This window comes from Xenia sp. Carnegie-2017, unplaced genomic scaffold, assembly GCF_021976095.1.
Source record: "Xenia sp. Carnegie-2017 unplaced genomic scaffold, XeniaSp_v1 HiC_scaffold_14, whole genome shotgun sequence".
Classification (NCBI taxonomy): Eukaryota; Metazoa; Cnidaria; class Anthozoa; order Malacalcyonacea; family Xeniidae; genus Xenia; species Xenia sp. Carnegie-2017.
The window spans coordinates 442,435-456,167 of record NW_025813447.1 but is presented as its reverse complement, the minus strand read 5'-3'; the positions used below and the strand labels follow the sequence as shown (position 1 = coordinate 456,167).

Genomic DNA, 13,733 nt, shown 5'->3' with positions numbered 1-13,733 from the left:
AGGACATTGCATGCAAGCTGTCTCAGAAACCTCCTTTTGACCTTGTATTTCTGAAACACTTCTACAAATACTCAAGTTACATGTCAACAAAGGTGAATTTCGAGTGTTTAAGAACATGCGAGCGCGATTTAATCCATCAATTCAATTAACGTACAAAAACATATACGAACAAGAGTGTACGTATATTTATAGAGTAATAAAATTACATGCATTGTGTTGGCATGCATTTAAAAATTACGTTGTTGGTTATTCCTAATGATTTAAATTGATCAATAAAACATTTCATGCGTTTAGATAAAATGAAAGAGAGCAAGAATGTTCTATAATGGCTGCAAGATCATTCTCCACCTCCCCGTGAGACATGTGGCGAGATACAGTAATGAATGAAAGGACTTCTTTCATATATCTAATGCTGCTCAGATTACGAAATAATATTATGTGCGGTAATTGATTTTTTTGATGTTTTTTTACGACGCAACCTCATCTTGATGCAGTCGACAGTAAATAGCCTTGCCTTCGTTAAAAACCTGGAATGTTTAAAGTTTAAAAATGCCGACATTGAAATAAAGATTGTCAAATCGGTTGTCAACCAAAAACGTTTCTATCCTGATGTATTTTTGAAATTTCTTCCTTCCAAAACTTCTAGAATATCTTCGAGACTAGATCGTACACACTCGACAAATCCACGAACATCAGTAGGCGGGCCGTAGCTCAATACATTACATCCTAGGCTATCATCAAGTATTGTGTAACCCACACCTAGGCCATCGGGAACCACGGGCGCAAATCCTCCCATTAACACATTGGGACTAGTGAGAGTACTGGTTGATAAAATGATATGGTTCAGACGAGCAAAAGATGGATCTTGATATATCTTTGGTAACTTGCCTGATGATTGAGCAATATGTCTAAGGGCAAACATGTGGCGATCAAAGCCTTGACCTACAAACAAAAAAGAGAATATGTCATTGCTGAAAACGTATCCATCGAGATCATTATGAGTACCTATGTACTCACCCATGGCTGCATTTTTAATTATTTGGTTATGATAATCTGACGACTTCATTATAAAATTTCTCATTTCCTCAATGCCTGCTTTATGGCTTTTATCAAACGCCTGACAACACGCGACTGTTGCTAAGGAAGCAGGACGAACAGTCTCTGTACGACCATGTTTAAATGCCGCTGTACTACAGGACTCGTATGAGCCAACAAACTTGCCATTCTGACGATAATAACCCATCTAAAAGAATATAGTTTGGATTAAAGTGGTTTTTTTTTCACTTATTTTTCTTTGAAAGCAAACATTTCATAAGGCATTTTATCGGGAATTCTTTCTTTTAGGTTCTGTTTTCTTCTTTCCACTTCTTTCTTTCATCATTGCGAGGTCACTCAAAAGAAAAATAGGTTATAAATTTACAACTCACTTGAAAGGAAAGTTGCATTAATGCGTCAGGACTTATTTTCTTTCTCCTCAGATAATCTCGACCAAAACTAAACAACTGTAAGGTTTCCATCTCTAAACTATTAACACGAGAATCAAAATTTTCTTTCGATGAACTAATGACGTTTTCAACGCTCGCTGGAATGTCAAAGCATAGTTTCCTATAGTTAGCAGAACTTAGATCTAAAGCAGCAAGCTGTGCAGGAGAACAAGCTGGATTTTCTCTCATATCTTCAGAAACTTCATTAAAGAATCTAAGGACTGCGACACCATCGCCCCAAGAATGCTCGAAGTGCAAGCCCATCAGACCATTACGACATACGATGAGTTGAAGAGATTTATCAAACCATCTAAACTGAAAATATCATAGGTCAAAAACGCACGAGAATAACGTCACATGACCATGACGTCATCATAGGTCATACATGAGAATGTCACATGATCATGACGTCACTACACTCAAAGTGCCATTACACGACGACTACAAGATGATAAATACAGTATAAAGTCTGACCTATTTCTGCCATCACCATGAAGAAATGATTTTGTAACTTCTTCAGGTATTTTTGGTTCGTCATCATCAAGACTCAACACAAACAACGCGCTGTCAATCAACTTTAAAACTTCCGCATTGGATTTTTCTAATTCCTCGCGCGCATGCGCCCATGTGTCACGATCATTAGACGTGAGCGCGGCAATTGGAGATTGTAATGACGTAGAATCATCCATTGTGATGGCTTGGAGATTGATTAAGATTTCTGATACGGGACGGATAATGCCTTAAGAAATATAACAAAAGAATGAAAGGTTATAAGAATATTAGTACGATAAAGAAACGGGTGTTAAGGAAAGGCATTAAGGTAATCTACTCACCTGTTTCACCAATCACATCTAATGTGTAATAATTGCCTTTATGAATTACAAGAATATGTCGACTATCTTCGTATGTTACAAGTTTATCTTTCGTCAACAGTGGTATACGCGTTGAAGCAAGAAGTCTGTCATATTGACTCATATCCAGTGGAAATGCTTTAACTAAATATGCACCATACCAAGAAAGACTTGATGGAACATATCTTAGTAGAAATAATTGATAAAATACAATAAATTGTAACGTGGATTGTAAGAAAATGGTTAAGTTACCATCATCAAACCTGATTAGTTTCTTGAAACGTTCTGTATTGCTTTTTTTTGGATTTAAATGAAATATTTCTGGTTCTAACACTTGGTCGTCCAATGAGTTTTTGAACTTCATAGCTGACACTATAACATTTGCTGCCCTGACCAGCTATACAGAGTAAACACATTAAACAGTTATTTCATTGACAAAGATGGCATAATTTTCACTTCCAAATTCTTAGTATTCCATGTATCAACATGTTACACTTACACACTGCTATGTTCCTTCATATCCCATGTATCAACATGTTACACTTACACACTGCTATGTTCCTTCATATCCCATGTATCAACATGTTACACTTACACACTGCTATGTTCCTTCATATCCCATGTATCAACATGTTACCTTCCTGTCCATTTATATTCCTTCACATGTTCATATACACTATGTTCCTTCATATCCCATGTATCAACATGTTACACTTACACACTGCTATGTTCCTTCATATCCCATGTATCAACATGTTACACTTACACACTGCTATGTTCCTAGATATCCCATAGATTAATTTGTTAAATTGTCATGGTTGAACCCTTCTACACTCCTAGCATTCAATATGTTGCTATTCTGTATGATCCCTACACATTCCTTCACACTCTTCTTCAACCCACCTTCTAGTATTCGTACCTGATGATTATTCTCTTCATTTGGATCAAAATTGAATGCAATAAATGGATTATGGTTCAACACAAGAGATCTACGATCCTCTAGATACATATCTGTCCATGGTTCTACACAATATGATATTAAATTACAACTTGCAGATTTAAATTATTCAGTTGTGACTTGATATTTTTAAGACATAAAAAAAATACCTGAGATGTAACTTGTATGTTTATTCATTTTATCTTTTTTCAAAAGCTTTTTCTGAAGTTCTAACAAAGAAAACACATTACCCCTTTATGTAGATGTACATATCTTTCGTGATGATTTTGCTAAACGGAATACTAACCTTGACCCTCTTGTTTTTGAAAAGTTTCAACAAGTCTTTTAGTCGTTTCATATTCCTCTGAACTCAATATGACCTTTTGTGCGTCCAAATAACGACGACAAGTGTCTTCTAGTTTAGGGATTGGCAGACGAGGTAAGCTGGCTTGAAAATGGTACGTAGGTACAATACTACGCTGAATATACTTCTCGTCTCCTGAAGCAGAGCTGACATATAAAAAAAATAGAAAACACTTACATTGGTAATTATATATTTTTTTGAAGTTTATAGAATGAAGAACTTGATATAACAATATCCCTTGAACAAAATTTAAACATCAGAAAACCCACCTTAAAAACCGAAATAAACAATTGTAGTTCTTCGACTTCCATTGCCACTAAATAAGGGTAGGATAAGAATTTAATATGGCCGAAAAATTAATGTCATCTTTAAGGCGCGATAAAACCGTTACAATATACGTTAATGTTTATGATTCCGATTTACAAAAAAACTTTGATTTTTTCAATATTAGCATAATAAAAAGAGAGTTCACAAATGGGAAAGAACATAATTCTTACCAAGCAAAACTTAAAGGTCTTTCCACGAGAAGAGACAAGCGCCATTTTAGACTTTGACCATTGTATGCATTACTTCATGTAAGTCACCACAACTGTATAAGCAGATTTGACATTCAATGAAACACCATGAAACACAACTGGTCAAATGGTAAATTTTTTTACAATCTTATTAGTTCCAGTTTACCACTAAAAATAGCACCTTGGTTTCATAATTTAAAGTGTTTTTCAGTTCAGACGTTCTCTTTAACATTATGTAAACCAATATTTCTACAATGTCAACAACACTCCTGCTGTAAAACGTAGGTACGTATTATATTTCTGTGTCAGAGGACACTAATCCTTACTTTGCAACCAGCATCCAGAATGGCAAGATCTTTAAAAGTATTCGCATTTTTCATGCTCACATACAGCTTCTTTGGTAAACATTCAGAGTCTTCAAATCCAAGAAAAGGTGAAATAAGAACATCTATAGTTTTTATACGATTTTTTAAGTTTGCGTAAGCAAGCGTTATTTGACGCTAGATGAGTTTGAATAAAACATAAATTTTCCTCAGAATATGTACATCGGGTGGCCACAAACCATGAAATTCTTTGAATTTTTTCCCATGAATGACATTCCTGTTAGAACTGCTTTCGCCAAGTTTGATGAATGAAAATATCAATGAACAAAGTCGAGAATCTTAGTGATGGTGGAAATATTTTAGATGGGAACATTTTATACGTTGCTTTCCATTAAACATTAAAGCAAATTACTTTCCAAGAAAGAAGTTAACTTTACCACAACGATTCGTTTTGTTTAGCAATACATTTACACAACCCGACCGATTAATTATGTACTCGTGAATTGAAAGACACCAGTAAACGAACGCCGACATGAAACGATTGTGTTCAATGGTAGAACGTACAGTAAGAATTAGTTTTTGTCATTATAGCCATTCAAAAAGCAAAAAGTATCTTACTACAACCAAACGATGGAAAAAGGGGAGAATTAAAGGAACAGTGGAGCTTTTTCAACCTACAATGTTGGTAAGTGATGACGAAAATAAAGCACAGACAGTTTCGTGATGAAACAACACATAATCCGACGAGTGAAAGATTTTAGCTGTAAAGAATAAAATGATTTTTTTTTTAACTAGAAAGTACCGACAACCTTTATGAAGATTAATATTAAAGGTCTGATACCAAACTCTGTTCATGGTTTTCACATCCATGAGTACGGAGACATTGTTACAAAAGGTAAGTACTAAACACGTGAAATACTTCAACGGTGAGAGACAGAGAACGATATCTAAAGTTTAAAACGAGATGTTGACGTGGTGTGATAAAATGTTGTATATGAATGAATGTTTAAAGGATGTCAAAGCACAGGAGGACATTTTAATCCACATCAACAAATGCACGGAGCACCCATGGACTATCGAAGGTAAAACACATTTGTTAGCACAAAGAAAAACAAACTTGGAAGTTGATAAAAATTGAATTCAACCATCTTTATTTATAGACATGTAGGGGACCTGGGTAACGTATACGCCGACAATAAAGGTGAAGTAAAAGTTATTAAACGCGATGTGTTTGTCTCGTTAGTAGGTGAACTAAGCGTTCTTGGTCGAGCTTTTGTGGTTAGTAAAATTATATTGTGTTCTTAATACAGTCTGATCAGTATTAAGCGGACACTTCGTAAACTCCTGAATTTAATTGCATTTCTGGATAATTCGTAATAATGAATCCTCATATTAAACGAACACCTCTTTATATTTCGGTTCCCCCAGGGTGTCGGCTTAAATACAGGAATGACTGTTGTTCATTTACATTCATGTTGTTTGATGTTGGTGAAAATCTTCATTTATCGTTAGTGCAAAATTAACCTGCATTATCCTTGCATATCTCTAACAGCTTCATGAACAAATAGACGACTTAGGACGAGGCGGTAACATAGGAAGTCTAAAGACAGGAAATGCGGGCAAAAGGATTGCTTGTGGTGTGATAGTCCGAACGCCCGACTTGTAGTTAAGATTTCTTTCATCAATAAACATGTAGGCAAATAAACAGTGAAATGAAGACAACGCTGGCGTAATAAATAAAACTCGCTATATTTAAAAAAAATACTCACAAATTGCGTCATCGCATTGTCAAAGATTTTGACGGTTGGATTGGCTGTTTTGGATTAATCATTGTCGTCATAAATACGGGAGGATGAATATTACTATGATGTACATTATATCCTTTATTTATTATCTTCTTTACACCTGATCTATAAATAGAAATGAGCAATATATTCATATCGTTGATATCTCTAGTCAATGAAGAAGTTTTAAATTTTCTATACCAAAATCATGCTTACTTTGAAATGTTTAAACAATAAAGAATATTCAATGATTTCAAGCGTTTAAGTCCTTTTCTCATGAACCGTAAAGATCGATCTCTAAAATATGGCACCAAATTAGAATAGTACAGAATACATCGTAAAGAATTCATTAAGTGCGATGTCATAAGTGTTGTGGAAAAAAAACTTACGTTAGACGAACACAAGCTGATAAATTAAGATGTGTAATGTAATGACAAACACCAGCCAAGTATTGAACACTGGAGTCCGTTAACTGAACATAAATTAAGAAATAAAGTTAACAACAAAATCGTGGTATAGTGAACATGTTTACTTTTGTAAATTTTTCTCGACTAAACAACATAAAAACCCCAATATTTTTGGTATGTTCAAGCACCTTGACAGACGCCAGACATTCACGACCAAATGTGGAAATTCTCATGAGAAAAAACCGGAAAATTGTCAGTTTCAAAGCCAACATAAATAAATATTTGTGCTATTTATGACACCTTTTTGCAGCCAGATAAATCCAGCGTTCTCAATATTCGACAGCAAAAAGCCAAATTCTTAATTGCATGATCTGTTATATTCTAAAGTGGTACACAGAATAACGATGAGTAAAGATGGATATATAGAGTGAAATGCATAAGTGCTAGAACAACGATGAGTAAAGATGGATATATAGAGTGAAATGCATAAATCCTAGAATAACGATGAGTAAAGATGGATATATAGAGCGAAATGCATAAGTGCTAGAACAACGATGAGTAAAGATGGATAAATAGAGTGAAATGCATAAGTGCTAGAATAACGATGAGTAAAGATGGATAAATAGAGTGAAATGAAAACAAAATGATATAATACATACTACACAATATGACAAATCTAAGTTCTCCAGGTAACGACATTGTTGAAACATTTTCTGTAAAGAGCAATAAAATTTTTAAAAATAATACTAAATATTTTCAGTCAACCGACAGTAAATAAGAGAGAAAAAACTTGAGTGAAAATTCAACTCGCCTGTAATCCTATATCAGTAATTCTATGACACTCAGCAAGCGTAATATCTTTTAATCTTGAACTATTTCCCAAGGAAGAGACACCATGATCTTGAATATTACATCCTGAGACATCCAACGACACCAGGGAGGGGAGAGTAGCGAGTAATTCAACACCAGCATCGGTCACGTGTTCACAATAACATATACTGCAATATGTCAAATTGTGACATCTGCAAAATCGTAAAATACGATCAATTCTCAATCAAGGAATCTCATTTCCATGAAATTCAGTCTATATGAATGAACGAATTGTCACCACCTTTGAGCAATTCTAAGCAAAGAAACATCACTAACTCGAACACAATTTGTCAAGTTAATCTCTCGAAGTTTTGCTCCAGATGGACCTTCAACTATTTGTCGAACACCAGCATCTTGTATTCTGCCAGATAAAGCGATCGTTAAAAAGTTAAATGAAATTTGATAGCCGTTTTTTAAAGCTTAATTAGGTTAACAATTTACAATAGGTAAAAAAACGAAATGAAGGGGGTTTTACGCATAAATTAGCTACCAATCAACGATTCCCTTGTCGTGAGAATATTTCTGTAATAACACGTAAAAAAGTCAAACCTGACGCAATCAGCAACATTGAGAACAACAATCTCTCTACAACTGGACAATGCCTTGAGAGAAAGATCAGTGAGTCGAGGACAGTCGGTGATGTAGATTTGAAATAATTCAGGACAACTCTTCGCTAATGCTTTTATTGAAGTATCAGTAATGCGGTGATTACCTAAATTAAAAGAAGGCGAGCATTAACAATATGGTATGAAGCAAATTCCGAAGGAGCAAGACATCTTGAGATTGCAAAATATGCATCAAAACAAGACGAGAAGTGAACTGTAAACTTTCGACCTTATTAGGACGACTTTGAAATAAAGTCGAAAATTTACAATTCACTTCTCGTCTTGTTTTGATGCATATTTTGCAATCTCAAGATGTCTTCCTTCTTCGGAATTTGCTTCATACTATATTTCTTTAAATTGTCGGCTGGTCATGGCTTTAAGCATTAACAACATCACAGAGAAACGTATCGTTGACGGGAGGATTTTCATTCAAGCATGAATATGGGACAAGATCACGACACCTTATTTAACCAATACCAACGAGATTACGGGGGGGGACACTATTCAAGGAAAAGTACAAACAAGATTACGGGGACACTATTCAAGGAAAAGTACAAACAAGATTACGGGGGGGGGCCACTATTCAAGGAAAGGTACCAGCAAGATTACGGGGGGGAGACTATTGTTCAATAAATGTATAATCATATATAGTTATGTGTTGACCTTCAATATAAAGACGTTCAAGACGACGAAATGATGTGAAATAACGAATACCAACGTCAGAAACAAGAGGAGAATTGAGCATCGAGATCATTTTAACTGAATTACATTTTTCACATAACATCTGAGAAGAAAAAATAAATAAATTAAACTGGAAGGAAAGTATACACAGTAAGATAGAAAGGACTGTTTTGTTGACTGACGTTTCGACAACAACAAAAACAGTCCTTCTCAGGACTATACCAACCTGGACAATCTACATTTACAAACATGTAACGATACTCCCGTGTTCAAACCATTTACTTTAAATTTAAGTATGTAAGGTAGTAGATTGTAAGAATGAAGAAGAAACAAAGGTGATTGTTTTCACTCTTGATAACGACATAAATTCCCGAGTTTTATAATTCCATTGATTGTTTAATGTTATATTTACATGAAGTATTACCTGCAAATCATCATCTCGTAGTTCAGGAAGGTTATTTAGAACCAACGTCGACAAAGATAAACATCCAAGGGATAATGACATAAATCCAAATTCGGTCACCTGGTGTGTTATAGAACAGAGAAAAAATTACAAATGAATATTATGAAAGAAAGGAATACATTTATTTTGAAAAGGGAAGGATGAAATTTAAATAATATTTCAAAGACTGAGATTTACATGAAAAAAATCAAGCAATAAAGCAATGTTTGCATAATATTGTCATTGATAATACTGATAAAAGCTAAGTCTTTGTAAATGCCAATGTAAGATATGACGTCATTAGTAATACAACTGAATATGACGTCATTATTAATATCGATGTACATGACGTCACTGGTACAGCAGCTGAAAGTGCATTAACAAAGAATAATAATTTCCAATGTTATAAACAAAACCTGTTCACAGCCAGAGAGATCCAAATACGATAGTTTTCTTGCTCCTTTACCGTGGGATACGTAACCAAGACCTTTATCAGTGAAACCACGACAAAATGAAACATTAAGATATTGTAGGTTCACACAGTTTCTAATAAAAAACAACAAAGATAGTTACTCAGACAGACTTCTAAAAAATGAAAAGAATTTTAACTGCTGTATGTACTATGTATGCCTCTTAAAGCATTTACGAACTCAATCATCCGAATTTACATTTATAAATAGTTACCTAGTCAATGAAGGATGAGAGAAAACCTACCTAGCCAATAGACGGTGAGAGAAAGCGTAACTAGCCAATGGACGATGAGAGAAAACCTAACTAGCCAATGGACGGTGAGAGAAAACCTAACTAGCCAATGAAAGATGAGAGAAAACCTAACTAGCTAACGATGGATCAGAGAAAACTTAACTAGCCAATGAACTATCAGAGAAAACATACCTAGCCAATGATGAATAAGAGAAAACTTACCTAGCCAATGATGGTCAGAGAAAACTTACCTAGCCAATGAACGTAATGCAGCATCAGATATATTACATCGTGAAAGATTCAGATACAAGAGTGAGGAGCATCCAGCGGCAATACTCTTAATGACCTCGTCCTAAGAAAGAAACTTCATGTAGTGTGAGTAAAAATGTCGATGAAAAAAGACACATGCTTACATCGATTCCTTCACATTCTGAAACATTAAGATCCTGCAGGTTCTTTGATACACCTAAGAGAAAATACATCACACGATGTTCAAGACAAGAAAAAATATGCGTCCACAAATATGTTTCCTTACTGATAATCATGAGACTTTTAACTGTGAGATTAAAACAACCACGAAGGTTTAGATGACCCAAAACTGAACGATATCTATGCACAAGTCTTGCAACAACCTTGTTAGTCAGTCTGCAAGAGTAACAAATTAAGATGAAAAAACCGATGACTAGGAGAAAACGTCATAGAATGAAGAGATGACGTTGACAAATAAGGGCACGTCACAGAAATGACGTCAGAGAGGTAATATCAAAATGTTATCAAATGAAGTTGACAAACACAGGAAATAAAAATAATGAAAACAAACAGCGTCTTTGATTGACGTACCTGTTCTTCATTTTTGTGAAATCTATTTTACTCCATAAAAGACTCGATTGAATGATGAGTTTCCACGAACGACTTACTGAAGCACATCTTCCAAGATCTTGAATATCAACATTGACAAAGATCTAAAAAGTTTATAACATTTACTTATGTTAGTAACACACGTACTTTTATGACGGAGATTTAAAATTTGAACATTACCCGTAATGCAACATGCTTTGGTAAAGATGATATTACATCCTTGCCATCCTTTGTTTCAAAAAATTCACTATATTCGCCAGCATCAATGATTTCACCTCTTTCAATCCTCTACAATCACATGAAACACCCCAATATTATCATTCTATCCACTACAATCACATGAAAACCCCAATATTATCATTCTATCCACTACAATCACATGAAACACCCCAATATTATCATTCTATCCACTACAATCACATGAAACACCCCAATTTTATCATTCTATCCACTGCAATCACATAAAACACCCCAATATTATCATTATCATATCCTTTATAATCACTTGCTAGCCAGCAATATACAACATTTGTGCGGCAAAACTTTCCCTTGACTGTTCATTTTGAATGGTCATTATGGCCGAAATCAGCAACAAAACTTTCGGAACCAAATTAGTTTTCCACAAAGAATGCAGACTTCGAGGGGAAAGATGAATTGGTCGTAATTTTAGGCCTTTCAATCACACGACGGTATTATTAAAGATCACCTCAAAATATTCCCTCGTCTTTTTGGAGTCAGAAACAACTTTAAGCCAACTAGTAAAAACCATTCTAAGAAGAGCCATCTTCAGCACTCTCTTGATCTTCGCTGACATATCTGTACAACAACAAAAACATAAAAACGATTTGTGAAGATAAATATCAAAGAAATTTCTAACCTATCCGTGTCTTTCGTATTTCGCTGTACCAATTCTGATTCGTAGAGTTTAGGAATTATAAAAAAAATCACAATAAACCGTCTACAGAAAACTTCTACAGCTGATAAGAACAATATTTATGTAACAATTATTAAACATGAAAAACTTGTGGCTAAGACAATATTTGATCATCGTTCGACATGTTAAGTTACCGTAAAAACAGGAATCGGAGATAAGTCAAAATTCTAATCAACCGCAAGCGAGCAAGATAATTTCTCTTCATGACCAGCAACATTCATTCAAAGGATACATAAAATTTCATGAAAGAGTTTCTGAGTGTCCTTAATCTGAAGTAGCGGCGTGCGTAAGTCAATTTCGATTCTAGTTCTATCCTTGTTTCTTTCTTTGTGACATAAAAAATGTTCCATGCTCTAAAATGTGACCAAAGTTACATAAATAGGACCTTGTAATGCAAAGATTCATGAAGATCACCGACTTACTTGAAACAGACAAGCTTTAACTTCAAATTATACAAACTGTAAGCACGTTGATACATCTCCGGTGTTGGCTGAAAACATCAAAATATCAAAGCGTAAACATATTTCACACACATTGTTCATATAAAGTTAAACGTGAATTTTGTCACCTCCATGTTTTCCTTAAAGCAACCACCAAGAAAAAATTACCAATAAACACATTTTTAAATTCCATAAAAATCTACGACTATTCCCCATACCATTCTTACACATTGTTAGACTTAATAATTGGTGTAAGTTTGTTCTCTTTTATATATCATTCAATAGCATTTGAGCTTTTTGACAAATCTTGATGATCAATAAGCTATTCACTGCTCCCATTCTTAAATTCATAGGAAAAAGATGTTTATGTTAACAAACGCAGCTTAAGTGTCAGACAAATGTTTTTATGCGTCACGAAAAAGTTTATATTTTGCAATAAATTAGTCCAGTAATTCCCAAGAAACATGGAGTTACAAAAGCATAGCTTGTGACATATGATAAGCAATTTTTCATCCAACTATCATTCTTACGCGATAAAACTTAGATTGAACTGTTTTTTCTACATGCTTTTGACAACTTATGTTTGTTACGAAATCAATTTTATAGATCATGAGCATTGGTGTCAATCCTGTCTTAATTGAGGGAGGACCATATTCATATATTCTGCTATGCCTGGCTAATTTCTTTTTAAAACAAATTCATTTTCAAAAAAAACCAGCCCGGGATAACAGAATATATGAATATGGTCCATCCTAACTATCCCAGGATTGACGGCCATGGTCATGAGACTCCATTGACGTAACAACTGTCTTTGTTGAATGTTTCATTCAAGTCAAAACTCCATCAGATTATCCATTGATAGACTTAACACTCCACAATTAAAGCTTGAATAAAATTCGGTTTTCTCCGTTAAATAACCTGCGAGTTCTCATCCTCATAACACCATAAAACTTCTCCAAAACTTTTCTTCAAGATTGTATATTTTGTTTTCTTCTCTTCACTTATATACAAATCCCTTAATAAAAGACAAACGCTTTATGGATTGCATTGGCATTCAAATCATAATTCATATAAAGTTTTTAAGTTAAAAAATATTTTGTGACTAACCATCGCACTTCTTCAGATCTGCCTTTCTCATTATTTAGATTTTTCAGTTTATCCAAAATAAAAGTGCAAGCGTCTGGAGGACATTCTACAGCCAGTCCTGTTAGAAGGGCCTAGAAAAGGCTAAAACGTTGAAAATTTTCTAAACACAAACAAACTACGGCAGTATAACAAACACAAACTTGATAAATACCTCAAAAAATTCTGGAAGCCTGTGCTTAAGAAAGTATTCTCTTAAATCAGCACTGCAGTTTTTCAACGCAGCCATTTTACAAAATATTTAAACTAAATTTATCATTACTTCGTATTCGCCATATTTCATCTTGCCTAGTTGTCATGGTGATTGTTTATAAGCAGACTCTGCTCCAGTCCCCCTTAACGTAATAGTTTAAAATAATGCAATTTTACATTTTTATACCTTATTAACAAACA

At 34.4% G+C, this 13,733-nt stretch overlaps 3 protein-coding genes and 1 long non-coding RNA gene across 6 annotated transcripts; 2 read left to right on the top strand and 2 right to left on the bottom strand.

Annotated features, from left to right (window-relative positions):
* Window positions 1-393: 393 nt before the first annotated feature.
* Window positions 394-4,539, bottom strand: LOC124434034 (carnitine O-palmitoyltransferase 2, mitochondrial-like). The gene is made up of 12 exons (XM_046983888.1): window positions 4,478-4,539; window positions 4,134-4,225; window positions 3,906-3,952; window positions 3,580-3,782; window positions 3,443-3,502; window positions 3,255-3,358; window positions 2,599-2,732; window positions 2,318-2,520; window positions 1,959-2,223; window positions 1,428-1,794; window positions 1,018-1,243; window positions 394-942 (listed from the first exon to the last, which is right to left on the bottom strand). Exons 2-12 carry the CDS (start codon window positions 4,176-4,178, stop codon window positions 602-604), a joined length of 1,995 nt encoding a protein of 664 aa, XP_046839844.1. The 5' UTR covers window positions 4,179-4,225; window positions 4,478-4,539; the 3' UTR covers window positions 394-601.
* LOC124434050 lies at window positions 2,137-2,666 on the top strand. Its single transcript, XR_006944693.1, has 2 exons — window positions 2,137-2,304; window positions 2,418-2,666. It is a non-coding gene; the product is annotated as an uncharacterized LOC124434050 (long non-coding RNA).
* LOC124434048 (superoxide dismutase [Cu-Zn]-like) lies at window positions 4,101-6,408 on the top strand. 2 transcript variants are annotated; one of them, XM_046983910.1, is made up of 7 exons: window positions 4,101-4,436; window positions 4,544-4,584; window positions 5,066-5,159; window positions 5,270-5,369; window positions 5,487-5,556; window positions 5,635-5,752; window positions 6,027-6,408. In XM_046983910.1, exons 3-7 carry the CDS (start codon window positions 5,154-5,156, stop codon window positions 6,138-6,140), a joined length of 408 nt encoding a protein of 135 aa, XP_046839866.1. In that variant the 5' UTR covers window positions 4,101-4,436; window positions 4,544-4,584; window positions 5,066-5,153; the 3' UTR covers window positions 6,141-6,408. The 2 variants fall into 2 exon arrangements, with proteins under 2 accessions (XP_046839866.1, XP_046839865.1); XM_046983909.1 differs by having other exon boundaries at window positions 4,101-5,159.
* Window positions 6,205-13,671, bottom strand: LOC124434033 (dynein regulatory complex subunit 6-like). 2 transcript variants are annotated; one of them, XM_046983886.1, is made up of 23 exons: window positions 13,495-13,671; window positions 13,305-13,414; window positions 13,116-13,212; window positions 12,180-12,247; window positions 11,990-12,110; window positions 11,701-11,734; window positions 11,530-11,639; window positions 11,004-11,111; window positions 10,806-10,927; window positions 10,501-10,610; window positions 10,379-10,431; window positions 10,217-10,317; window positions 9,680-9,809; window positions 9,246-9,344; window positions 8,804-8,924; window positions 8,085-8,247; window positions 7,777-7,896; window positions 7,477-7,687; window positions 7,325-7,378; window positions 6,966-7,046; window positions 6,648-6,730; window positions 6,475-6,555; window positions 6,205-6,384 (listed from the first exon to the last, which is right to left on the bottom strand). In XM_046983886.1, exons 1-23 carry the CDS (start codon window positions 13,567-13,569, stop codon window positions 6,252-6,254), a joined length of 2,385 nt encoding a protein of 794 aa, XP_046839842.1. In that variant the 5' UTR covers window positions 13,570-13,671; the 3' UTR covers window positions 6,205-6,251. The 2 variants fall into 2 exon arrangements, with proteins under 2 accessions (XP_046839842.1, XP_046839843.1); XM_046983887.1 differs by having other exon boundaries at window positions 13,305-13,424; window positions 13,495-13,561.
* Window positions 13,672-13,733: the final 62 nt, after the last annotated feature.

Excerpts from the sequence above, each read along its gene's own strand:
- LOC124434034 (XM_046983888.1), bottom strand. The coding sequence starts at position 4,178 with ATGGCGCTTGTCTCTTCTCGTGGAAAGACCTTTAAGTTTTGCTTG. Across the intron at positions 3,359-3,442 it reads ACATACAAGTTACATCTCAG|AACCATGGACAGATATGTAT; the intron begins GTATTTTTTTTA and ends CATATTGTGTAG. Across the intron at positions 2,224-2,317 it reads AGATGTGATTGGTGAAACAG|GCATTATCCGTCCCGTATCA; the intron begins GTGAGTAGATTA and ends ATATTTCTTAAG.
- LOC124434048 (XM_046983909.1), top strand. The coding sequence starts at position 5,007 with ATGAAACGATTGTGTTCAATGGTAGAACGTACAGTAAGAATTAGTTTT. Across the intron at positions 5,160-5,269 it reads TTTTTCAACCTACAATGTTG|AAAGTACCGACAACCTTTAT; the intron begins GTAAGTGATGAC and ends TTTTTTAACTAG. Across the intron at positions 5,370-5,486 it reads CGGAGACATTGTTACAAAAG|GATGTCAAAGCACAGGAGGA; the intron begins GTAAGTACTAAA and ends GAATGTTTAAAG.
- LOC124434033 (XM_046983886.1), bottom strand. The coding sequence starts at position 13,569 with ATGGCTGCGTTGAAAAACTGCAGTGCTGATTTAAGAGAATACTTTCTT. Across the intron at positions 11,735-11,989 it reads ACTCTTTCATGAAATTTTAT|AATTGGTACAGCGAAATACG; the intron begins GTATCCTTTGAA and ends TCTACGAATCAG. Across the intron at positions 11,112-11,529 it reads AGACGAGGGAATATTTTGAG|AGGATTGAAAGAGGTGAAAT; the intron begins GTGATCTTTAAT and ends ATGTGATTGTAG.